Genomic DNA, 27,797 nt, shown 5'->3' with positions numbered 1-27,797 from the left:
CCCTCTCTCGCTCTCGATCACTCAGTGACATTAGAAGAATTGGAGTCATACTCATTGGACACCAGAGACGCATAGTCAGCAGTATACAGACTTTACGTTTACACATGATGCACATACAGGAGAAGGGATTTCACGTATGAAAGGACTACAAGCACCCGTGTTTTGTGCCTCAGCATTTCTAAAATGGACGATACCCTCTCTGCTTCCCTCTCTTCTGATTCTCCAATCATCACTTCACAAACTGCAGTCTTCTGTTCAGACTATAGGCACACAACTTATGCTTATGCTTCCAACCAGGATTTTAAAATCATGCTACATAAATCCTCTATGACTAACCTGCACATAAAACCCTGGTCCACTGAAGATTATTGCTACGCAATGGTAAATAACTCAGCATCGATGTGTAATGTTGTATAAGCAGTATGTGGGAAGTGCTCACGGACTTAACCTAAAGGCATTTATCCAGCTGGGGCTTCCTCAGTGATGTATGTAGAGTGTGATGGTAGATGAGAATGAACTAGTTGACCTTTCTTTCAGGTTTTGTGATCAAGTAGCTTCCAAACTGACATAAATGTTTGGTTTTTAGATCATTATAGGCAGCTCTATTGGTTGTATTGTTACTTTATTTTTTTAACGGTTTTACAGTTGGTGCCTGATATTATCAGAATTGTTTGCAGAAATGACAACTGGTATCATGTAATGAATTTTTGTGAGGTACGACTGTGGTGAGAAGGGGGTTATTACGGAGGGAGAAAAAAATACTGTGTTTTTAAATCTTCTGAGGCTGGGTTTGTCAATTTTTTAAAAATTAACTTTATAGTGTCATACATATTTCATAATAGGTGGTAGTGTAAAGGCTTTTCACCTCTAATTTTATTTATTTTTATTTTTTTACTAACCGTAGTATATTTCTCTACTACCTTACAAAGACCGCCCCTGGAAAGACCAAGAGTGACTTCACTGATCTAATGGTTTTCGCAGAGGGAAGCTTGGGATAAAGCCATGACTTTTTCCCTTCGTGCATTGTCACAAGTTTGCAAAAGTAATTATCAAAGCACTGAGAAAATTAGTCATTCTCAGTAGAATTGCTTCGAATAAAATACATGATTATACCCTTAGATTTAGTATAAAATATTAATTAATTTAATACAAACAGAACTTTACGATAGATACATGGTGGCCCAAGAAAATAAACATACCTAGCTGACCATTTGGTATTGGTGCATTTTGCAAGTTTAAGCATTCTTATGTTTTCTTTGCAAAAATAAGTTACATGAACACGCTGAGCTGTTTTCCGAACCTTCTAAGAAATAAGTATGAATACTCCAAAGAGTATATAAACAGACCTTACACACGAACATAGCGTGTCGACCTGGGTCCATCATACAATTACATAAAAATGAGAACACAGCTAAGGTGTGGTGTTGTCATAATCTTCTGAGAGGCTTTTTAAAAAGGTAAATATATTTTTAAGTGATTTAAGCTGAGTTGGCTTATCAAAATAGTGCTATATCTTGTGAACAAATTAAATTATAAAATCAGCTCCTCCTTATAAAACTAAAAAAAATGTCTACTGTTTTAGGTGGAAGAGTAAGTAAAATGTGTTGAAAGAAAAAAACAGAGTAGGTTGTCTAAGGATGCTGATTTGATAAATTAGCTTTTATTGGATCTCAGAGATAACGGTGCCCCACCCACATTCTCAAATTCCTATGTAAATTCATTTTTTGGGTCACAGTAGTATTTTTATTTTATAAAGGAGCCTAACTTTTTCTTATATTTAGATTTTGTAGATTGTCCCATTATATTTGCATATTTTCTTTTGCTGACTTATCTCCTGGTTTTTGCCGACCACAGCTTAATCCTTCTCATTTCAAAACAAATGTGTACAGCTAGGAGGAAGAGTCTTTAGATCCTTCCTCTAATACACAAAAAAGGTAGGAGGGATGGGAAATCCATCACTTTTAAGCAAGTGTGTCAGATATAGCCACGTTTTCCAGCCGTCAACCTGCACGGTTGTGCATCACTCATGGACCATCTGCAGCTTGCTTGATCCATTTACACAAATCTGGATCCATTTAGAAGAAAAATAAAATTTCCATATTTACCTATCTTCAAATATATATTAAATAAGAACAGATGTACAACAGATTAAATTTATTAATCATATATTTATTTTTATAATACAAAAAAGGTATTTAGAAAAATAAGGAATAGAATAATATGGTCTTCCCCAGGACTCTGTCAGCACCATCTGAGTACCTGGAAATGAATCCTATTAAATTATTTACACTTCTATGGGAGGAGCATTCAGTGACTGCCAGATTAAAGTTCTCTGTTAAGAATTTTTTTCTTTAAAATTCCTGATAATCCTGTTTTACATCTGGTTAATTTGTACTTCCTTTCTTCTTTTTCTAGCCTCTTTTTATAGTATCATAAAACGACCTTTTCCTTTGTCTCTCATGTCATGTCTCCTCCAAAATTCCTTTTAAATTACATTTTTATTTTTCAGAACTGTAAGCATGATCATCTTCAATGTAACTTTGAACTTCATCATGGTTACAGCAAGATTGAAATATGTGTGCAAGATTAAACAGAAACATTGAAATATAAGGATATTTATTTATTTACTGCCTACTAGTCATAGACCCCATGATCCCAGGAGTATTATTATATCCAGGAATATTAACAGTTAAAATGCCAAATTCATTTGAAAATTTTACATAAAACTAAATCTGTTTAATGTGCAAAGCATAAAACTTAATTATAAAAAGAAAATAAGTAATTTCCATGAATCACAAGTCTTCAGGAATAATCTTTGATACCTAAAGTATGCATATAGGCTCATATACCTACTTTATTTTAAATATCTTCATCTATGCTAATGAGGGAGTGTTTTGGATTTTAAAACCAGACAGTCAAAAAATAATTTTCATTTTATTTTCTAAATGGTCAATTTTCAGTCTAGAGTGAACTCCTTATCTCATAATATAAGTCATATATGGAAAAAAATATATAAAAACAATGTACAATCAAGGAGAGAGAGAAGGTATTTAAATCATTCAAAAAAGCAATCAAATTGCAAAATTCTTGTGGTTTAACACGAATCAAGAACTACAGCATTTTTGCACTGAGTTAACTGGTGATAAATGTTCTACATTCCATAATCAAAATAAGACATCTTATTTCACTCTGCATAACTCTTTAAAATCTAACAAAGTATAACCTGAATAAAAATGCCTTCCAGCAACAGCTTTAAAACTTACCAACTCCGTCTCAAAAAACAAAAAAAAAAAACAAATTTAGTTCAGACCATGAATGGAAAACAAATCCAAATCTGATCCTTGAAAAGCAAAGGCCCTAAAGAAGGTCTTCAGAAGAGATGGTGAAGAATGAATTATTTTACATATCACCCAACCACATTTCCTAAAAACGTATTTTGGCGTCTTCTCCTGCCAGATTTCTGCTCTTCAAGGCAGTCAGTTAAACCTCATCTCATAATTTTCACTGAATTAGTTCTTTCTTTTTGCCTTTTTTATTAAATTTTCGAAAATGTTCTCAGTCCTGTTTTTAATTTCCCCATCCTGTCTTTTTATTCTGCTCTCAGCTTCTATCACATCGCACATTATCCCTATCAGCATAACAAAGGTAGCACAACAAGTCTAAAAACACTGTGCAGATCTCCTTCAAAGAGGCTTGGGGCAGGGAGATGTTGCAAAATCTTTAATATTTTGGGTTCTATTACATAATGGAGAACATTTACACTAACAGAGGATGTGGATTCTGGCTGTTCCTTAACTTGAAATCAAGTTCTTTGGAAAGTAATTCTGAAATGCATCATGACGATGGTCCTTTTCAGTTGCTTTAACTAAGGAAGTTTATTATTAATTTTTAAAAATTAGTAAATAAGATCACTATCTGTTATTATAAACTCACAGTTGGTCCGTGTCTTTATGGATCAAAGAGATTAGAAGCAAAGTATCACTTCTTTCAGTAGCAGCATCTTAACATTTCCAATCTCCAATTCCGCATTCAATCACAAGATATTCTAATATTTTTAAATATGAAGACTCCAAAAGGTAGAGGAGTACACTGAGTTAAATTGATGGTATTCTTTCACCAGAACACAAGGCACTGAAGTCACCTAACTTTTGGTTCTTATGAGCAACGTTTTCAAAAATTTTTCAATCTTTATAATGTTACGCAAAGACAACACAGATTTTTATCTAGCTCAGCTTAACAAATATCTATGGAATGTCTCCTATATGCACCAAATTTTATTACAAAGATAAGTTTGGTTGTGCTGTCCTTGCCTTCGGGTAACTCTCATTATTATAATTTAGAGCTTTATTTGCTGTATTTGCTATGGTTGCCATGTCAGCAGGGGATAGCACTTTTCATAGAATATAAAGAAATAAATAGGAACTTCGTCCAGTGGGAATTGGATTTGCAATTTTTTGGACTTAAAATTCTCGTAGTATTCTTCCCAAACACCCCATAATCCCTGCTGGTTTCTCTAAAACGGTTTCCTCATTAAGAGTTGATCCTCATCAGAAGTCACAGATTTTTATTGTCTAGCGGCATACCTACCAGTTCGTATATGGATTCACTACCTTGAAGGTGCCTCCTGTTAAAAAACATTAGGTTTTTTTCAAGAGCAGTTGTGGAATAATCTCCTGTTCACGCTCATTCACTGGCTCTGGTCAACATGATGCTAAGTATGAACTGCAATGGTAGCGTAAAATCCTTTCAAACTCCATCCATTTAACAAGGGAAAGAGCTGATTACTCCTGACTATACATACTACTAAGGGAAATGATAGAAACATCTTATATTGTGTAAAAGTAAACGCCTCATCTTTTTCTTACTGTTAACTTTTAAAAAAATGTATTGATGAGATGTTTCAAAAATTTCTCAGAATAAAAATTAACTTTTATTGTTATAATTAGATGTGGCATAATATAAATATATTCTGGGAAAAGAATTAAAAGATCTAGAAAAAGGTATTGGTCATCAAAATGTAGTTTTAACAAATCATCTTTTTCTGAGTAGTAAATTAGCTTCAAATTGACAATGAGTTTATATAAAATGTATTTTAAAAATAACATTTATATCTTAATGGAAAGATTTGGGTTCTTTGCTCTTAATTCAAAGGAGTTTTTGTTTTATTAGCGTTTGCTTTTTTGAGATTTTAGAATATATTTGGAACTTCTTTAGCTTACCAGTGTCAATCCAAATTACATTTTAAAATGAGAAAAAAAGAGAGAAAACTTTTCAGTTACTAAGGAAGGCAAAGCACTATGAATTGAATAAACTGTACCTTTTTAAAAGGATCTGTCAACTATGAAGTTTGTGTATCGCAGTGACATCAAGTGATTTTTGCAGTGTCTTATTGAAAGCAGTTTCCTTTTAAACAAAACATGGAAAGCTTCTTGCTTGAATTTTCACACGGATTAATCAGAGTACCAAATCTCTACATCATTAAGAGAACTTTTGATTTGTTTCATTATGAAGTCTCAAAGAATTCCATTACCCTTAGACACAACTAATTCATTCTTAAGAATAACAAAGGTATCAAAGAAAAATCACCTGACAGGTGAGGAGGAAAGATAGCTCTTTAGTGTTAAAAAAAAGATGGAGCTTCTACATTTGATTAGAATAAAGTGTAAATTAACAACACAATCTTCTCAGGAGTTGTGAGTTAGAAAAATACCAGAATCAGTGAAAATCTTCCCTAAAGTAGAGCTCTGTTATTACCTGTATTTTCTGCACTATTTGTAACCTCTGGCCATTTTTAATTTGTCATAATAAACTCATTTTTGGTTAGATCATAAGTTATCATCTCAACAAATCAGAACAACTGAGATATAACTATAGATAGAGTATTCTACAAAATAATAAAAGGAAGACAACTCTAATTCAGGATTCCTATTTAGTTAGCAACAGAGTCTCTATCTCATTATCCATCATTGAAATGAGAACTATCTTTATCCCAAAATAATACATTGTTATAGTGAGAACTCTAAGGATATGAGAATCATTTTCCATATATTCCATTCAATTTGTATATTTAGGTATTAGTAACTGGGATAGATATCTTTGCTTCTGAGTTAAATGTGAGCTTACACGAGAAGCGAATGGATGTAAACATTTCTCTACAAGTTGTTCCACATTTGTAGATCAACCTTAGAACAGTCTTAATTTGTCTGAGTTCTATAACGACTCAATATCATTTAATTTTTCAAAATCATGATAGGGAGAAGAATCTTAATTTGTAAAGATGAGCAAACACCACACTTTTAAGATCTTTACCTTATTCAATATTTCCTCTTCCACTATTTTTATAATTAAAAATCTCTTTTCTACATTTAGTAATTGGTAGGATGAACTGTATGCATTTAGATAGAAATCGCTTTTATTAAATTTTCATTTAAACACATCTTCGTTCACTTAATCAGAGAAGCCATAATACAATTCTTAATATTAGCTCATTTTTCAAAGTAGTAACTTTTGCTATCTTTAGAATTCTCATATACCCAGTAATATAACTACTAAAGTCATGAGGAAGTTTTTCTTTAACTGTGCATGCTTTATTTATTATCATATTGTTTTTGTCTTTAAAATAAGTCAGCTCAAAATTGTAGTCTTTAGAAGTCCTATAACAAAAATCAATGGCCAATAATTTGCTAACAAATTTGTAACTGAACAAGCTATTTTTTTCTGTCAATGTGACTGATGTGCGCATTGTTAAATTCAACTGTTTAAATATTCATTGGTATATTATCTAGGGCTATTCCTGCAATATCCTCATAGTATTTTTAAGATAATGCTGAATATCATATACAGTTAATAAACAATCATTGGGGCTTTTTAAAATTGCTGCACTGCATGAAAAGTAAGTTTTAATGTATATAAAAGTTTGTCATTGAAGTTTGGAATTTATTTTAATGTACTCTTTCTTCCCATGCCAGATATGTCTTCGAAGAAAACTGTATTAATATATTCATACTATGCAAAACTCTCATTTTGTTTTTACCGAACAAAATGTAGCTTTGATAAAATTTTATGGTTTTTAGGCCTCTTAGATTAAAAAAAAATCAAAATGTAAAATGGGAGCATTTTTCGGGGGGAGCAGGACACAATACCTGAGCAGTGTTCATAAATACAAACATGAGTAACACTTGATGGAAAAGATTACTGTATGTTATTGATTTTGGACACATTATTATTCATTTTGTTAATCACATTTGACCTTGGATTGTGACACTGAAAAAACTTGAATATATATGGGATATAAATATCTTTGGGACATTTTACATAAATTATACTTACTTTTAATTTTGTATACAGTGAAAACTTAGACAGTTTAATTTTGAATTTTGAAGGAAGAACTTTTAACAGTCTGTGTTTCCTAAAATGTTCATTATGGTATACCTGGTAGAGTAACCTCATTTTTTGAAAAACCAGAGGCAAAACAAGAATGCAGAACTTGGCAACAAACTAAGTTCCACTAAAATTAAGGAAAACACTAAAGGGAAAAACAGTACAAAGAGGAGTTTGTTTTAAAATTGTTACTTACCTCATTTTAAAAACTGTTAGAAAAGAATGAATAAAAATTATGTCATAGTATTCTTACTGATTATTTTGAAACTAAAGTTCATTTCAAGGATGGGAATCTCTAACATAAATCAGTACACTAATAGGTGTTAAAATATGTATTCATATATAAAATTAGAAAGAAATCTCATCAAAATAGGAAAAAGTTTATTTTCAAAATGTTTTATAATAGAACGTCATCAAAATTCATAACATTTCCATATTATTAATCCTTTGTTTTCCAAACATATATAATCAAATAATTTGCCAAAAATTCAAACAATAATACATTGAATTTTGGACTGTCATAGCACTTTAGACGTGTTAATAAATTATCCCATGGATAATAAAGAGAATTTTTCCTGCCATTATTAAATGTAAAATAATATATAGAGGATGTATAAAAAAGGAACTTACTTGAAAGCATCTTTTAGCATCAATTTGTCCTTATTTTAAGCAGCTGTATTAATTGTATACATACTCTCAAATGCTTAAAAATATAGTACTTACATATTAATTTTATGTGATATAATTTATTTTGATCTTTAAATGTTTATATTCTTTCAAGAAGACTGCCTTCTCTTTCCAGTTGTTTTAAGTATGTTAAAAAAGAGCCACCATATTTTTTATATTTCAATTCAGTCTCATAATTCTTGTAAGTTTCCAGCTCTCAAAGAAGTTGAAACCAAGTGTTATAGCACAGTGGCTAGAAGTTATTCTTTTTGAAGTTATTCTTCTTTTATTTAATATTAGTCTGATATACCCTAAATTTTGCTAGAGAAGGTGTTTTCCCATGAAAGGAAATACAAAATGAAAATCCTCCATTGGATGTTATAAATTCAAAAAAAGAACATATATTTTTTATAGTTACTTATCACTACTTACTGCTTATTCAGTTTTTAAAATTTTACCAAATATGATGCTTCAAACACGAGGGAAAAGCCACTCCATTTACACGTAATTTGCTTATTTTCTTCAGAGTTTCCAAAAACCTTTGAGAAAACAAAATACTCCTTTTCTTCACCTTACAACCTTGATCACTCTACCAGTAAATGCAGTAATAAGGTATCTATTATATAACAACTAAAAACATCAGTCAAAGTTTAGTGTTACTCTCCTGAAACTATGTAACACATATAACCACAGCAACAACAAATTAAAGGAGATCATGTCTATTTACTGGTCCAAACTTGTATAAATCCTAAATTTTATAATATATATATATCAAAAACGACATACTGATTTACTTTAAAAATATATTTATCTGTAAATCCATTCACTCCGTTCAACTGTTTATTGAACACTACCATGTATCATTGTCCGGTTTTAAGCCCTGAGGATATATGGTGACCAAGACAAGCAAAGTCCCTGTCTCATGGAATTGACCTTCTAGTGGCAAAGACACACAATGAAGAAACAGTGATGTGCTGTGCTGATAATTTAAAATGTGGCACAGCATGACTGTGGCTCCTTTAAGTGGTAGAGGAAATTAAGGACACAGCATTCAAACTGATATCTGAAAAGCATGAGCAGATTTGGAGGAAGAGCATTACAAGCAGAGGAAAATAGTTAAGGAATGAAAATTTGGGGTGTTAGAGAGTAGAGAACAGTGTTCTTCGTACACTGAGATGAGGCAAAGAGGCAAAAAGGAGATAGGGTCAGTAATTCAAGCAAAAACACGGAGGAGTCACTACTTCAAGATTTGAAAGGCGTCAGTATATACACGGTTTTTAAAGTTTGGAAATCACCTAGGAGAAGCCTGTAGAGCTGGGCCTAGGATTGCACTTGTGGTATTCCAGTGTTTAATAGTTAAGTAGGTAACTAGAATTAAACAAGAAATGGAGTATAAAGTAAGCTAGAGAGAAAGGAAATGCAGTTGCTCATCTGAATTAAATACTTTTTAAGAAGTCAAGATTAGAACAAAGAAATGTCCATGGGATTTCACAACATGCAAACTGTTGATGACCTTGACAAGGACAGTCGTCGCTATGAAACAGTAGAGTCAAATTCTAACTGACATGGATTCAGAAGAGCTGTAAGGGAAGAAGGTGAAGTCAGGATCTATCAAAACCTCTCCGGAAGTTTGAAGTAAAGGGAGCAAGAGAAATGGGATGATAGCTGGAGGACGGAAGTCAAGGAATTGTTTCTTAAGGCTGCTACAGCATATTTACTAATGAAAATGGCTTGGCAGATGGGAAAACTGATGATGCAAGAGAGATGATCATTGTAACAGGCTTTGAGAGACAGAGGAGTTGCGATTCAGAGCATAAGTAGGGGGTTCCTTTTTGATAGGTGTAGGAATATACAGCTCCAATGAAAGGGAAGGCAGTGTGTGTAACGTCCGGAGAGGTTGGTACACTGGTGGTAGAAAGGGAAGGATGTCATGTAAGTGTTTTTTTTAATCAAGAATGAGATAAAAGTCATATGGAGGACAGGAAGGGTGTGCAGGTTGGAGGATACATAGTAAGTAGCTGGACAGTAAGAAAGTGAATATACATTTGATGAAATATTTTAAAGGCATCTTTATTAAATATTTTTGAGACATCTTATTGGGAGACCCAAAACTTTGAATTCCGTGGGATCCAAGGACTCTGAGAAGAGCCCTTCTTTCCATAATGGAGAGATTGAGAATTTCTCAATACCATAAAAACTTATTTTCTTTACTTTCATCTATTACAGATTAAAAGGCAGAAACATTTTGTAGCTATTGTTATAATTCAAAGCCTATCAAAATTAAAAATAGCTTAATCCTGAAAGATGTATATTGTTTAATCAACCTGCCACTTTTTTCTACACTATTTGGGAGGGGATTGAGGTCCCATATAAATTTTAAAATAAAAGACAAACAGGAACTAACCTTTTAGTAAAAATTATTTTGTTTTCATATGGAAAACATCAATACCTTCTGTCATTTAAGGAAAACACACGGGCAATGTAGTTGGTTTTTCGTTGTGCCCCTCTCTATCCTACAGGAAAGACATGATCTTTTAATTGTGTTTGCTGCTTTATTTCTGGAGAGAAAGATATGTATGTATATATGTGTGTATACTATATACATACACACACATATGTGTGTGTGTATGTATAGCTCCAGGTTGTATGTAATTCAGTATGTTGGAATTTAAAGATTCATTATTTGGATTTGATGTGAAATTAGATTGTGAATAACGGAATGAGATTGCTCTCCATTTTTTGCTGTTCTAGCATAGCCAAAAATATAAAGATATACATGTACATATAAAATGTATTTGATTAAACACTTTAAATGTTTAAATGGCCACATCAAATTTTAAATGGTAGACGATATCAACAATTGCAGTGCACTCAAAATGTTTTAAAATCTTTGTAGCACAAATCCTAAAGTGTATGAAAACTGAATAGCGTATTTATATAAAATGCCTCAATAACATGTTTAGATTGAGATATTTAATCCCTCATAGAGCTATATTTGACTAATAAAAAAGGACAGCTAAAAATATTTTTCCTTCCAATAAGTACAAATGATTTTTAAAGCATCTTTGTCACTTGTCATGAAGCTATTTATTATTAATGAAGGATTTAGCACTGTACCCATCTGCTGTTACAAAAGGGGAAAAAGATTCATCTATGAGAATAAGGAAGTATAGCACTGTTTTATGTTTTCTCTCTGGTGTTCTATCACCATTTATAGTTTGAACACATGCCTTCCACTCAGGTTCCTGGCACAGCCTATGTTCTCTTTTCCGGTTGTAATCACAATACGGTAGAGCGACAAAGTAAAAAGGTGTTAACAATTGAACTGCAATCCTACCTATCATCTACTTTACTATAGCAGTGAAGTAGTCCAGACTTATTTGAAGGTGGTACTATTTTTATCTTACAAAATCTACTATAATATTATAATGTTCCATGTAAATTTTCATGTGCTGGCATGCTTACAAGTTAATAGTGTTATAGAATGCTCAGCTCTCAATATGAGGGGTTGTTTGTGGTGAATTGCATAACATATGTCATCTATTTGCTGAAAGAATATGGTGTTTAGCAAACTACCTGCTGAGCAACATAGTAAGATTTTTGTACAACGTACAAATTACTAATTATTGTATTTTATTTTTCTATGATTTCCTAAGAGGCATTATCAGGGTCTTACAGATGGAGTAAGCCGTTTATTAAAATATCTATTGGCAAATAAAAGTTACAGTTTTGGTGGCTGAATTGGTGACTTTTTTGTATTGTGTATTTATGCAGACTTAATGCAATTTATTTTTTGATCTAATAAACCTAGATGCTCTTTAGATAATTTAGTAATTATGGATGCAATATCATAGTTGTAATTTTTTGAAATAATGTCATTAGGTTTAGACATAAATTCACAGAAATCACTATTAAAAAAAACTGCTACATATTTTTGTAGTGATTTTTATATTGGAAAATATTTTGTGAAATTCAAGTAAAGTGTTCCTTGCAGAGGCGGTACTGCACAAAATTGCAGATAAAAAAAGGTATACATAACATCAACTATTGAAACACGGCTTTAGACAAAGGTTTATGCCAAAAACTTGCACTAATTTATAAATCGGGGATTATTTATATTCTTTTTTGAAATGGGTATATTCTTATAAAAGTTGCTGGTGAGAAAATCACACTAAAAGTATCCTGAATTAATCAGAACAGTGCTGTATTCATTGTATCTTTTTTCTTTTTTATAATTTTCTTACTATAGTTCTAAAAGCCAGTATGAAATTAAAAGTGGTAAGAAAGTGCCTACAATTCCCTTCTGTTACAGTTAAGTAGCTTTAAGAAAATCGTGTAGCATTTTTAGAGCTTGTCATTGTCATAATAAAATGAAGAGTCAAACTTCTTAAATCAAGTGGAACAAGTATATATGAGCCTCTGAATGTACTCTTGAGTTTCAGCTGACAAAGCAGCAAAACGGCAGATTCAACCGTCTGATTATTTTTAATAGACATGGGGTCTCCAACCTCCGGCCTCCAGAGATACTCCCGTCTCAGCCTCCCAAAGTGTTGGGTTTACAGGCGTGAGCCACCGCACCCAGTGGCCTTTATGCTTTTTTAACGTTAACATTTTCAAGGCTGACATTTTTCCAGATTATCTGAATAAACTGTTATATTTCATAACATTTACCTCTAATAATAAGCCCTCTATCAACTATACTTATCTAAGACAACTGACTAGCTACAATTTTGTAAAAGAATTATCTATCTGCCTTGGTTTCCTGAAAAGTTGGATGCTCAGTTTTCACCAAATGTTTTGTACTAACCCAAAAGAGATGAACTCAACCTACAGGCAGAAAATATCAGCTACAGGCAGGAAAACTTGAGTTTGCCCATGAAAGTTTTCTGAAATATAATATATCTGCCTATCTCTAAGAAAAAAAAATGTTATATTCTGGCTATAAGCACATTAGCTTCCATCTCTTAAAATTGAGTCACGACACCCAGGCACACAAAAAAGTGAGCAGAACCTCCCTGTCAATGCATTCAGGATCAGAAGTTCAGAAGTTAAAGAACCGCGACAGCTAGGTTTTGGGTCAATTTTGTTTATATAATAAAAATTCATGACAGAAGAAGACAGGACATTATTTATTGAACAATAAATATGTGCCAAACATTTGTATTTCTGTTCGTCTTTAATACCCAGAACTACCAGATAAGATGAATAGTATATTTTTGAAGGTGAGGGTAGAAGCACAGAGAAGGGTAAATTGGCTTAAGACCACAGAGTAAGAAATAATGTATTTCCATACACCATTTCTACAAGGACATTTGTATGTTGATATACATCTATAGGGTCTTTGTCAGTTTTGTCTTTGTCTTTCAACAACAATCACTAACCCAGAACCGTTTTGTTTTTTCACTGTAAATATGACAATCACATTTGGAAATTTGAGTGACAAGAGATAAATCACCCCACAATCACGTGCTTACAACCGTCCCCTCTACCATATTCCTTGCCAGAATTCCTTCTAGTCTCCTTTTGCACCCTCCTTGTCTATTTAATAAGTCAAATAAATTAATAGACCAAAGAACCGATAGTGTAGTAAACATAATGCTGGTTGAAAAGGGTCTGGGGGAGCGGAGGGAGAAGGGAGGAAATCCTACACCCACAGCAAACCAAAAAACAAAAAGAAGAGATAAAAACCCCTCTTCGAAGAACATTTACATCATGAAGATGATTCACTGGGGGTGAGGCTAGTGGGGTTGGGCAGATTGAAAGGCTAGACCTTTAAAATGACTGCATCTGTAATGCGTCCTTTGGAAAACGCAGTAATAAAAGATGTGGGGGAAAGTATGCCTAAATATTTTCTATTTGGAGATCATCTGTGACTCTGACTAGAAAATCCAGGTGCAATTTAAGAAGGTGGCCAACTTTATTGACTATTAATGCCTTGCCTGACCACCTGCCGATTTGATTCTGGAGACTGTAATCTGCTCACAGGAGATTATGCCTGGTGGAAATCTCTTCCGGACACCAGACAACTAGGAAGAAGTGGGTGCAGGTATTCTTTCTTAGCCGAATAACGCCTTTTGACTTTTTTGTTTTGTTTTGTTTTTTTGAGACGGAGTTTCCCTCTTGTTACCCAGGCTAGAGTGCAATGGCGCGATCTCGGCTCACCGCAACCTCCGCCTCCTGGGTTCAGGCAATTCTCCTGCCTCAGCCTCCCGAGTAGCTGGGATTACAGGCACGCGCCACCGTGCCCAGCTAATTTTTTGTATTTTTAGTAGAGACGGGGTTTCACCATGTTGCCCAGGATGGTCTCGATCTCTTGACCTCGTGATCCAGCCGCCTCGGCCTCCCAAAGTGCTGGGATTACAGGCACGCGCCACCATGCCCAGCTAATTTTTTGTATTTTTAGTAGAGACGGGATTTCACCATGTTGAGCGGGATGGTCTCGATCTCTTGACCTCGTGATCCACCCGCCTCCGCCTCCCAAAGTGCTGGGATTACAGGCGCGAGCCTGTTGACGTTTTAGGCCAGTTCTCCCCTCTATGTTACTTCTCCGGAACTCATTGGGAGGCCTATCAGAGCCCAGAGGAGAGTCGGTTCGATGGGCAGCCGGGCAACTCCGGCGCACATCTTGCCCCAGGAGGGGAAGTCGCGTCTTGCAGTCGTTGCCATCACGCTGCGCTGGTGCAGGTAACGATGCTCCCCGCGCCACACCGGCCGCCGGACTCAGGCATCCCCAGTAAGACCAGCGCCGGGCGACGCACACGCAGCACACGCAGCACACGCAGCACACGCGAACGTCCAACGCTTCCCAGAAAGCTGTGCGTGCGCCTACAACTCCCAGCATGCTTCTCCGGGAACTGCAAGGCTCCGCGCAGGAAATCGGCAGCTCAGCCTGCCACCTCTGCGCGCACTTTTCTTTAAAGTGTAGTTCCTCGGCGTGCCTCTGGCCTGTTCCCGGAGCTCCTCATTCCCAGAAGCTACAGCACTACGGCTGACTCGACAAGACACCCGGAGAGGCGTGGCTTCGCTACCGGAAGGAGCTCCTGTTGCCAAGGGAACGGTGCTTGCCACGGCGCCTGCTCAGCCACTGATGCACGGGCTGCTGCAGCGGCTGCGGGTTTTCCCAACTTGTGGAGGAGGCTTTGCTCACTGCCAGGCATCCTTCCTGTGTAGGCATAGAGAAGAAGGCTGAGGGACCCTCGCACCAGATTTTCATCCCAGAGACCGATACGAGTGCGTCCGTTCCTGTTACCAGCTCCTGCGCCCGCCGGACTCACATCAAAAACCAGGTATCTCCCCAACCCCGGTTTTTAAAGCAGTGCCACCCTCTGCCCCGTCAGTTTTAGAATTCCTCTTTCGTCTTTCCCATGTTTTTGACTCCACGCGCCTAGTTGTTGATAATGTATAAGAAGTAGAAAAGAAGATGAGTAATAGAGGCCCTAGAAAACGTATTAAACTGGTTTGGACTAATGTTTGTGTGGTTGGTGGGTTTTAACAATGCCCAACTTAGACACCTGTATTTCGGGTGTGTGCTTGTAAAAGTGTAATTTAAATTCCATCATCAAAAACTGAAAGCCGAATAAGAGCATTTATTTGGGGTAATAAGAGTAGGCAGCATTTCAATCAACAAACACTTTGTAGAGTTTACTAAGTATCATTCGTGGTGTTTTCTCTGGGCTACCACTCTGTCTCTGCAGCTTACCCTCTAAGCTGTTAGCTGTGGATAACAGCCTAATTCTTCTGGACTTCTTTGGCAACACGTAATCCTTTAGGAAACAGTCTGTCAGACCACAGCCAAGAGAATTTGGCTGGTGTGCAAAAAGAGGGGTTCAGTAAGATTAAAAAACAAGAAAGGAAGATTGGAGCCAGATTGTGAACAACCTTAAAAGCTATGCTTGGAAGTTTGAGCTTTATTCTGAAAGCCAGGGTTGAGAATCATGGCTACTGGAGTAGAAAACAATTGTATCTCTCACTGTACAATTGCAGAAAACACTGCAGAAAACAATTGTATCTCTCCCTGTACACTTCAGACATGGTAGATAAATGTTGAGTGGCTTGAATGATCTTTTATTAATTTATGTATGCAGAAAGTCAACTTATGGAAGGAAAACTATAACTACAAGAAACGTAGAAGTTTAAAGGCTCTATGATAGTTTATAAAGCAACTTCAATAAATGTGATTACCTATTTTAGAAAAACTACCTTCTCTTCTAAATTGTGTATCCCAAAATACTTCAGTAGCAAGTATCAAGTGTTTGATAATCCATGGAAAAGTGATGGAAAGTCTCAATACAAGGTACTGTGAAAAATGAATATTCAAGCATCAGGCTTTAAACAGTCAGTACTTTATAGTAGATGCTTAGAGGGGAAAAATGTGAGAAGTGATCATATTTTCTTAAAATATGTTCCAAATTGTTTGAAATGAAAAACAAGGTATAAGCATTTGTATCAATATGTTTACTCAGTAAATAAGGTAATAGCAAATTTACTTTGAATTCAGATGGTCTGTGTGAATTGCTTCATGACATCAGAAGGTTAATTTAAAATAGATTCTACAAATGCTGATCCTTAAGCTGAGATTTAAAGAAATGGACTGAATAAGATTTGAATCTCTAATACAAGGAGAAAAGTAGATTGAAATGGCGCAAATGGGAGTACCTACAGTTAAACTCATCCCTGGGGAAAGACAAACGTGGTTCTGTTACAGCCCTCACCATTTGGTGTGGCACTGTACCATCTCTTCTCTACATATCACTGAAATTCAGTTTTGAAATTTCTAACCATAATCATCTCCAAGCAAAATGTTGACTATGCAGCCTCCTTTTAGATATAGTTGTCTTGGAAGCCTCTTGTTGATAAAGTTGCTACAGCCTCACATCCTTCAAGATGTAGCCTTGTCTGAAATTGTATGGAATAAAAAGTATTGAAGAAACTGTAATATGACAGATTGCTTATGCAACCTTAGATGGAGATGAGAATAAGTGAATTTAATGACAATAAAAATATTTAGAGAACTGTGAAAGTGACTGTTGGTAAGTAGTGGGAGATATTTGGTACACAGATATATTGTAGCAGTTCCTGCAGCAGTTGGGGATTGGAAAAAGGGATCTCCCTGGCCTCCTACCACAAAGTAAAGGTTTGGGGAGCAGTGGACCCAAAGTGAGCTCCTTTGAAAAGGTTAGTTTAGAGATCTGAAGTGTCAATTTCACCGTACCTTAGATGAATATAAACAGCCATAAAGTTAACACATAGCAAGTCTTATGTACATAGCAGTTTTATTTGACTTCCAAATACTTCTGTTTTTGGATTGCTGATAGAGATTTTTTTTTTTAAGTTTACATTAGAAAGAATTTTTTTTTCAAAGAATCAATACAATTGAACAAACTAAATGAATACTTTAGGGATGAGTTAACAAAGAAATTTTTAAGGTATTTTTTAAAAACTAAACTAAAATCTACAATCTACTATGAATGTGATAAAGTTCTTTTAAAATAACACTTAATAGGATGTTTCCGATAAGTAACAGTTAAAAAGCAGATATTTAGTGAGGTTCAATAAACTGAATGTGTGTATTTATGCATAACCTTCACACACGGATTTGTGGTGACTTATACAAAGATATATGTAAAGAATAAGGGGAAATAAGGATAAGTATATCAGTATTCTTTGCTTCTGCTAACAGAAAACCCTACTTAAACTGGAAATAACCAAGCAAGCAAAAACAGTGAATTTGTTATCAATTCATATTATTGCAAAATAATGACAGTGGCTTCTGATAAAGCTTTAACCAGTGGCTCAAATTATATAACCAAAATCTCAGTTTTTCTCTGCTTTTCTGATCTGTGTTCTTCTACTTTCTGTGTTCAGCATCAAACTACATGAACCCCATTGCCCATTCATTGTTTCAGATTATCTGGAAAGGCTACAGCCTAATTCTTCCATACTTTCAACTGTTAGAATTGGCAGACTCCAAATGATACTGAGGCTAACCATGTTTTCTTTGTAAATATTATAAATTACAGGGAGAAATGTTGTTATTTCAAAGGCATTGTCTGTGTTGCCACCTGTTATAAGCTGCAAATCTGGGTATCAGTTAAGGCTCCTTTCTGGTAATCAGCTTACACTCTGTTTACTAAGTGCAAAGCTACATTGACATAGTTTTCACACTATTGTGATGTGTATTTAAATTATTACTTTTTAAAAATACTCATAGAAATATTTTTATAACTTAAGGTGCCCTTGGGTAATATACTATTTTTTCTTACTTGCAGCTGGTTTCTAAATATTTGAATCACATTATGGGATTGCTAGACAGACTTTCAGTCTTGCTTGGCCTGAAGAAGAAGGAGGTTCACGTTTTGTGCCTTGGGCTAGATAATAGTGGCAAAACAACAATCATTAACAAACTTAAACCTTCAAATGTAAGTATCTTCATTAGATGTTTTATGTATTTTCTGCCCTAAAGAAAGTTAGTCTGCAAAATTACGTTATATGACATTATAACCACATAGAATCATGTTAACGATAGTCTGTTAACTTTTCAGTACCTTCTAGTGTCCTCAGCCATAATTTGTAGTGTATTTTATACAGTAAATCTTGATGATTAACTGGATTATTATTTTTAAATGTCTTTTCTTTCCAAAGACCACAAATTTACTGATTTTGCTTCTATATCTCATTGCCTTCTTTTTAGTTTCCTCCTTTCAGGAGGAACAAAACAAAGAGGAAGATGAAGCATTTTTACAGGTTCTGTGTATTATTAAACAGTTCTCAAAAGTATGGTGTGCATAGAGTAATAGTAAGCAAGATGATTTTAAGAAACAAGTGTAAGGACATATTGTAATGACTGAAAAATATACAAAGCTACCACATTTAACATGTTATGTATGAGTTAAAATTCAGTTCTAATCTAATAGTGGTTTCCTAATTTCTGGCACCAGTTCCTGAGGCTTCATGTTTAGGCAACTATCCTGTCTTATCAGAAAAATTGACCTCAGGTCCTGAGAGAAAAGTGATTTGCTTTGCTTTTTTTTTTTTTCTTTTTTAATGGTAATAGTAACAGCCAAGGAGCCACTTGAAATAGGATTTCCTAAAGGGTTCCAAACCTTTGTCGTTCAGGTATAGGTATAGTTAGATAACGCTTGCTTCCTTCCTGTACCAAGCTTGAGAAGAGTCTCTTGTAAACTTACATTCACTAGTAGAACATTGTTTTTAAGGAATTAAATAAAATAATTATAGAAATCTACAATGCTCTGACCTTGCAAAAAAATAGTGCGCATCTCATTTTATGGTAAAATTGTCTCTTTTTTTGCGAATAAAATCAGTTTCTAGATAAGTAGTTCTTTCCTGTACCCAAACTAGTTTTTCATATTAAGTTGTCTTCATGTTTATTTATTGTTAATGTACTGAGGTTGCTGGCATTTCTAAACTTAATAGGGAGAGAGGGAAGACATTTTAACCCGATCTTTTTCAAGAGTCTAATCTTAGCTGTCATTTTTTTTTTTTTTTAAGATGGGGTTTCACCATGATGGCCAGGCTGGTCTTGAACTCCTGACCTCAGGTGATCCACCCACCTTGGCCTCCCAAAGTGCTAGGATTACAGGCGTGAACCACCGTGCCCGGCTTTAGCTGTCATTTTTTTTAGAGATAAAGTCTACATACCTTTTTAAAATTTTTTCAATCTTTATTCCACTCCCCAGCATGCATGCTCTCATTGGCACATCATCCAGTTTTCATAACATTTTTTATTGATATATAATAGTTGTACAGATTTAGGGGTTACATGTGACAGCTTGATACATGCATTCAATGCATAATAATCAAATCAGAGTCATTGGGGTATCTCACCTCAAACATTTATCTTTTTTATATGTTCAGAATAGTCTATTTCTTCTTTTCTAGCTCTTTTGAAATATACAGTAAATTATTGCTAACTATAGTCACCCTACTGAATTATCAAACACTAAATCTTATTCCTTTATCTAACTGTATTTTTATACCCATTGATGAACCTCTGTTCATCCCAGTCTCCCCGCTACCTTTCCCAGCCTCTGGTAACCACCTACTCTATATCTCTATGAGATCTACTTTTTTAGATCCCACAAATGACTGAGAACATATGATATTTATCTTTCCAGACCTGGCTTATTTCACTTCACATAATGACCTTCATTTCCATCCATATTGCTGCAAATGACAGGATTTCAGTCTTTTTTTGATAGCTGAAGAATATTCCATTGTGTATATATACCAAATTTTTATTACCCATACATCCATTGATGGGCAAAAATTTATTCCACATCTTGGCTACTGTGAATGGGGTGCTATAAACTTGGGAGTGCAGGTATCTCTTTGATACATTGATTCCCTTTTTTTGGATATATACCCAGCAGAGGGATTGCTGGATCATTTTTCATTTCATGAGGAAAAGCCATACTGTTTTCTATAGTGGCTATACTAACTAATTTGCATTCCCACCAACAATCCACGAGAGTTTCCCCTTTTCCACATTTCACTTCCAACATTCATGGGTTTTTTTTGTCTTTCTTGATAAAGGCCATTTTAACTGGGATAAAATAATATCTCATTGTGGTTTTGATGTATGTTTTCCTGATGATTAATGGTGAGCATTTTTTCATATGCCAGTTAGCCATTTTGTCTGTATTCTTTTGGGAAATACCTATTCAGATCTTTTATCCATTTTTTAAATCAGATATTTTGTGGGGTTTTTTTTTTCTTGCTACTGAATTTAGTTTCTTCTATATTCTGGTTATTAATTCTTTGTTGAGTGGATATTATAATATTAAGTAAATATTTTCTGTAATTCTGTAGGTTGTCTCCTCACTTTGTTGACTGTTTCCTTTGCTGTGTAGAAGCTATGTAGCTTGATATAGTCGCATTTATCTATTTTTGCTTCTGTTGCTTGTACTTCTTAGGTCTTACTGCCCAGATTAGTGTCCTGAAGCATTTTCCCATGTTTTCTTCTAGCGCTTCCATAATTTTGGGTCTTTAATGCATTTTGATTTTACTTTTATATGTGGTGGGAGATAAGGGTCTAGTTTCAGTCTTCTACATGTGGTTATCCAGTGTTCCAGCATCATAAGACTATCCTCTTCCCAACATATGTTCTTGGATGTCTTTTTGGAAAATGACTTGGCTGTAAATACATGGATTTATTTCTGGCTTCTCTGTTCTGTTCTGTTGGTGTGTGTGTGTGTGTGTGTGTGTGTGTGTGTGTGTGTGTGTTTATGCTGTTTGGGTTATCATGGCTTTGTAGTATAGTTTGAAGTCAGATAGTGTGGTACCCCCATTTGTTCTTTTTGCTCAGGATTATTTTGGCTATTTGGTATCTTATATGTTTTTATATAAATTTTAGGATTCTTTTTCTATTTCTGTGAATGTTACTGATATTTTGATAGGGATTGCATTGACGGTTAATCTCTTCAGGTAGTATAGATATTTTAACAGTGATAATTCTGACAGTCCATGAACATAGACAGAATAGCTTTTCATGTTTTTGTGTCCTCTTCAGTTTCTTTTATCAGTATATTATAGTTTTAATTATAGAGATCTTTGGCTTCTTTGTTTGGATTATTATTATTTTATATTTTATAACTATTACTTTCTTGATTTCATTTTCAGATTGTTTACTCTTGGTGAATATAAATGCTACTGGTTTTTATGTGTAGACTTTTGTATCCTGTAACTTAACTGAATCTCTTTATCAGTTCTAACAGTATTTTTGGTAAAGTCTTTAGGTTTTTCTAAATATAAGTTCATAGAATCTGCAAGCAAGGATAATTTGACTTTTTTTTTTTCCCCAATACTCATGACCTTCATTTCTCTTGCCTAATAGCTCTGGCTAGAACTTCTAGTATTATTTTTGAGTAAAAGTGGTGAAAATGAGAACCGTTGTCTTATTCCAGGTTAAGAGGAAAGGCTTTCAGTTTTTCTCCATTCAGTATATTAGTTCCACCAGTATAATATTAGTATATTAGCTATGGTTTTGTCATTTATGTGACCTTTATTGTTTTGACGTTTGTTTCTTCTAATCCAATTTGTTGAGAGTTTTTGTCATAAAGAAATGATGAATTTTGTCGAAAGTTTTGTCCTTGATATTGTTAATGTCATGGGCACATATATTGATTTGCATATGTTGAACCGTCCTTGCATCCCTGGGATAAATCCTACTTAATCATGATGAAGGAACTTTTTAATAGGTTGTTGGATTCAGTTTGCTGGCGTTTTGTTGAATATTTTTGCATCTATGTTCATCAGGGATATTGACCTGTAGTTTTCTTTTTAATTGGGTTCCTGACTGTTTCAGTGTCAGATTAATGCCAGCTTTGTAAGATGAGTTTGGAAGTATTTTTTTCTCTTTAACTTTTGGGATAGTTTGAGTTTAATTAGTATTTGTTTTTTAAATGTTTGGTAGAATTCCATGATGAAGCCATCAGGTCCTGATATTTTCTTCAATGGGAGACTTTTTATTAATGTTTTGATCTCCTTACTCATTATTGGTCTGTTCAGGTATTTACTTTTCTGTGATTCAATCTCAGTAGGTTAAATGTGTCCAGGAATTTATCCACTTCTACGTTTTCCAATTGTTGGCATGTAGTTGTTCACAATCTCTAATAATCCCTTGTATTTCTGTGGTATCAGTCGTTATATCTTGTTCTTAAGTTCTAATTTCACTTATTTGGATCTTTGATTTTTCCCTACTTTAGCTAATGTCTTCTTAATTTTGTTTATATTTTCAAAAAACTGACATTTTGCTTCTTTGATCTTTTATATATTTTTGGTCTCAATTTCATTAATTTTTGTTATGGTCTTTATTTCTTTCCTTCTAATTTGGGATTTGATTTGTTCTTCCTTTTCTAGTTTCTCAAGATGCATCATTGGGTTATTTGAAGTCTTGCTACTTTTTTGATGTATGTGTTTATTGCTATAAACTTCTTATTTAGTGCTGATTTTGCAGTATCCATAGATTTTGGTATGTTATATTTCCCTTTTCATTTGTTTTAAGAATGTATTAGTCAGGGTTCTCTAGAGTGACAGAACTACTAGGATAGGTATATATAGAAGGGAGTTTAATATGTAGCATTAACTCACACGATCACAAGGCCCCACAACAGGCCTTCTATAGGCTGAGGAGCAAGGAAGCCAGTCTGAGTCCCGAAACTAAAGAACTTGGAGTCCTGTGTTCAAGGGCAGCAAGCGTCTAGCATGAGAGAAAGATGAAGGCTGGGAGCTAAGCCAGTCTCACCTTTTCACATTTTTTGCCTGCTTTATATATTCTGGCCACATTGGCAGCTGATTAGGTGGTATCCAGCCAGATTAAAGATGGGTCTGCCTTTCCCAGCCCACTGACTCAAATGTTAATCTCCTCTGGTAGCACACTCACAGACACCAGGATCAATACTTTGCATCCTTCAATCTAATCAAATTGACAATCAGTATTAACCATTACAAGTTCACCCCTTGTCAATACACATCTCCTTAGATCATACATAATATTCTGATGAAGACAATAATAAGGTCATAATTACATTTAACATAATACAGCTATCATTCATACAACCGAAAATATACCAATCCCCAACCCAAATGCTTTGACATAAAGTTAACCATGCTTAAATGCTGATAGGAAGTCAATAAATCTTCATGTCACATAAAGGAAAAAGGAAATAAAATGAAAATATTTTCTTAGTAGAAGTGTATGCATGCACAAACATGTTTTTAACAAAAGGAGGAAATATTCATGACAATTACAGTCCTCGCTTCTGTAACTGGTCACGTGGTCATAACTGGTATGGATGACTGCCCTCTTATACTACCTATTCTGTATTCCTTTTGCCTTCAGCAAGCACCGCAGCAGCTCATGGGTTTTCTTCCTGGTGGAGGGACCCAAACCTTCATTCCTGAAGGATCTGGTTCATTTGTAGCTATGCCTGAATTGGGCTGCTGTAGTTTCTCATTGACCTTAATCACAGGGCATGGTAATACAAAGAGAGAGATACCCTAATGCACCTCCTGTATTCCATGCATTCTCTTCTTTACTTCTGTTGTGGAGTAATAGTCTGATTTCATCTTGATAGTCCCAGTCAGTCACCCCAGCCAACTCTGTAACGCCCTTCTTAGCCTGTTGACTTAAAAGGTAAGAAGAGCCCAAAATGTACAGGTAGTAATGCTGACTTCCAATTGAATGGAACTGTTGTTGTGTCTCCTTGTGACAGCATTCCCCCTCTGTAACTAAGACCTCTAAGCCAGCTATACATAATGTTGTGGGAACAAAAAGCAAAAATTTTGCTAATGAATCACTAGGGGTGATGGTAAATGGTCCCACTTCCACTGTTAAATATGACATACAGAGAAGAGCAATTACAGGGCTCTTCAAAGATGCAGGTGCTGCCCTGAAATATCTGTTTCACAAAGCATTGGTCAAGGGTGTATCTTCTGGACCCTCCCAGCTGGGATGAATAGTCTAAAGTGACTAATCCACTCCACCATCCCAATCTCCCTAAGCCTTGGGATCCCTTCCTCTAAGTTAACCCAAGGGACATCAGGCATTTCCAGCTGGCTCAATGTTGGCCATGTTTTAATCCACATTTCAGCTAACCAAGCAAAACTATTAGAAGCTTTTTTAACTCCCTGAGCTGGAATATTAAATGTAGAATCCCTACTTAGGGGGCCCAAATCAATAAATTCACCCTGATCCAACTCTACATTCCGTCCACCATTATCCCACACCCTTAATATCCACTCCCATGCCCGGTCTCCAGATCTCTGTTCATATGAATTAGAAAACTCAAGCAGTGCTTTTCTAGTGTAACGCACCTCCTCATGGGTCACACTCTCAACTTCATCTCTAGGGCCCACTGGGACTTTAGTGATAGGTCTAGAAGCAAACAGGGCTATTGAGGGTGGCTCCTGAGGAGAATCAACATTATCTTGCCTGACAACTGCCTCAGGGGAGGCCATTACTGTTGTCCCAGGCAGTGCAGGGTTTATCTCCTCAGATAAAGGTGGAAAGGCTAATGGCAGTGTGGCTCAGGGAGGGGATGTTGCCGCTGCTGGGGATAGGGAAGTTGTTTCTTCTGACAAAAAAGGTTCATCAGAGTTTACAAGTGCAGTGTCCTCAGCTTCATCAGGGTCTTGCCACATGGCCCCATTCCAAGTTGCAGGATACCATTCTTTTCCAATGAATGCCCTCACTTGAACAGTAGACACCTGGTAAGGCTGTGCTTGCACCTTTTGTGGCAGGTCAGAATTCTCATGATAAGAGCTTGTGTCTGTTTTTCCACGAGTTTCAGCTCTTTCTCTACAGGAGATAAGACTCTCACTCAGGACAGACTTAGCAGATTGAAGGTTCAGTACCTGCTTCTGAAGCGGGAAGTTACAATCCCTGAGTTGATTACTTTGTCCAGTGAACGTAGGAGAAGCCAAGCAACTTGCTTACATTCCCTGGTTCTCCACATACGGTAAAAGGTATTATTTATAGTCACTGAACTCCATGCGTCTCCCGAGCGGTGAATCAGGAGTGTCAGATGCATTTATTTTGCATAACTCTCTTAACAGTTCATACCAAGGACTATAGTGTTCACCATACTATTAAAAGTAGAGTCCTTAACATTTTGGGGTCTAATTATATTAAGCAGCCAACTTCAGAAACCCCCAAACCAAAAAAAGAACTCCATTCTTAATATTCTGTTCCTCTAGAACCACTCCTGGCACCATAATCTATACTAGTCAGGGTTCTCTAGAGGGACAGAACTAATAGCATATGTATATCCTATTATAAACTCCCATATATATGTGTGTGTATCCTTTAAGAACCTATATACATATATGTGTGTATATATCTATGTATATATATATATATATACGTATATATATGTGTGTGTGTGTATGTGTGTGTGTGTATATATATATATGTATGTATGTATTTATAAAAGGGAGTCTATTAATAAGAATTAACTCACATGATCACAAGCCCCCACAATACACCATCTGCAAGCTGAGGAACAAGGAAACCAATGCAAGTCCCAAAACTGAAGAATTTGGAGTCTGATGTTCAAGGGCAGGAAGCATCCAGCGTGGGAGAAAGTTGTAGGCTGGGAGGCTAAGCCAGTCTAGCCTTTTCACATTTTTCTGCCTGCTTTATGTACTGTGGCCACACTGGCAGCTGATTAGATTGTGCCCACCCCAATGCAGGGTGTGCCTGCCTTTCCCAGCCCACTGACTCAGATATTAATCCCCTTTGGCAACACCCTCACAGACACATCCAGGATCAATACTTTGCACCCTTCAATCCAAAATCAAGTTGACACTCAGCATGAACCATCACAAAGAACTTTAGAATTTCCTTCTTAATTTCTTCATTCACCCATTGAATATTAGGAAGCATGTTAACTTCCATGTGTTTTTATAGTTTCCAAAGTTCCTCTTATTACTGATTTCTAGTTTTATTCCATTGTGGTTAGAAAAGATACTTTATATGATTGCTACCTTTTAAAATTTGTTGAGATTTGTTTTGTTGCCTAACATATTATCTATTTTGGAGAATGTTCCATTTGATGATGAGGATAATGTGTATTCTGCAGCTGTTGGATGGAATGTTCTATAAATGTTTATTAGGTCCATTTGGTCTAGTTTCATTTAACTGGGATCGTTGTTTTTTCTGTCTGAATGATCTGCCTGTTACTGAGAATGGGGTGTTGAAGTCCTCTCCTGTTACTGTATTGCAGTCTTTCTTACCCTTTTTCGCTCTATTAATGTTGGCTTGATATATTACAGTGTTTCCATGTTGAAGGCACATATATTTACAGTTGTTATATTCTCATTCTGAATTTACTCTTTTATCCTGATATAGAAGTTTTCTTTGTCTCTTTTTACAGTCTTTGACTTGTAATCTGTTTTATCTGACGTAAGTATAGCTACTCCTGCTCTTTGTTGCTTTCCATTTACATGGAATGTCTTTATCCATTTTGTTTTCAGCCTATGTGTGTTTTTATAGATGAAGCGAGTTTTTTGTTGAAAGCGCATAGTTGAGTCTTTTTTTCTTTTTTATTGCATTTTAGGTTTTGGGGCACATGTGAAGAACATGCTAGATAGTTCCATAGGTACACACGTGGCAGTGTAATTTGCTGCCTTCCTCCCCTTCACCTGTATCTGGCATTTCTGCCCATGCTATCTCTCCCCAACTCCCCGCCCCCACTGTCCTTCCCCTATTCCCCCCAACAGACCCCAGTGTGTAGTGCTCCCCTCCCTGTGTCCATGTATTCTCATTGTTCAACACCCACCTATGAGTGAGAACATGCGGTATTTCATTTTCTGTTCAGTTTGCTGAGAATGATGGTCTCCAGGTTCAGCCATGTCCCTACAAAGGACCATAAACTCATTGTTCTTGATGGCTGCATATTATTCCATGGTGTGTATGTGCCACATTTTCCCTGTCCAGTCTATCATCAATGGGCATTTGGGTTGGTTCCAGGTCTTTGCTATTGTAAACAGTGCTGCAATGAACATTCATGTGCATATGTCCTTATAGTAGAATGATTTATAATCTGTTGGATATATACCCAGTAATGGGATTGCTGGGTCAAATGGAATTTCTATTTCTAGGTCCTTGAGGAATCGCCAAACTGTCTTCCACAGTGGTTGAACTAATTTACACTCCCACCAACAGGGTAAAAGTGTTCCTATTTCTCCACATCCTCTCTAGCATCTATTGTCTCCAGATTTTTTAATGATTG

General features: G+C 35.5%; 2 protein-coding genes across 8 annotated transcripts in view; both read left to right on the top strand.

The window, feature by feature from the left end:
* EPHA6 (EPH receptor A6) overlaps positions 1-12,438 on the top strand; it is a 999,349-nt gene extending 986,911 nt beyond the window's left edge. For all 5 annotated transcript variants that reach the window (XM_054248973.2, XM_035283338.3, XM_002761301.7 and 2 more), the window contains one exon: positions 26-12,438. In XM_054248973.2, coding sequence (XP_054104948.2) covers positions 26-140 — 115 coding nt within the window. In that variant the 3' untranslated portion in view covers positions 141-12,438. The remainder of the gene's footprint in view (positions 1-25) is intronic.
* Positions 12,439-15,105: 2,667 nt separating this feature from the next.
* ARL6 (ARF like GTPase 6) overlaps positions 15,106-27,797 on the top strand; it is a 44,588-nt gene continuing 31,896 nt past the window's right edge. For all 3 annotated transcript variants that reach the window (XR_008478289.2, XM_008986428.4, XM_078358551.1), the window contains exons 1-2: positions 15,106-15,332; positions 18,315-18,464. Coding sequence is in view for 2 of the 3 variants with exons in the window: in XM_008986428.4 (XP_008984676.1) it covers positions 18,342-18,464 (123 nt within the window). In the remaining variant the exon portion in view is untranslated. The remainder of the gene's footprint in view (positions 15,333-18,314; positions 18,465-27,797) is intronic.

The sequence above is a fragment of the Callithrix jacchus genome, chromosome 21 (assembly GCF_049354715.1).
Source record: "Callithrix jacchus isolate 240 chromosome 21, calJac240_pri, whole genome shotgun sequence".
Classification (NCBI taxonomy): Eukaryota; Metazoa; Chordata; class Mammalia; order Primates; family Cebidae; genus Callithrix; species Callithrix jacchus.
The sequence above is the reverse complement of the archived record's forward strand: the minus strand, read 5'-3'. Positions and strand labels throughout refer to the sequence as shown.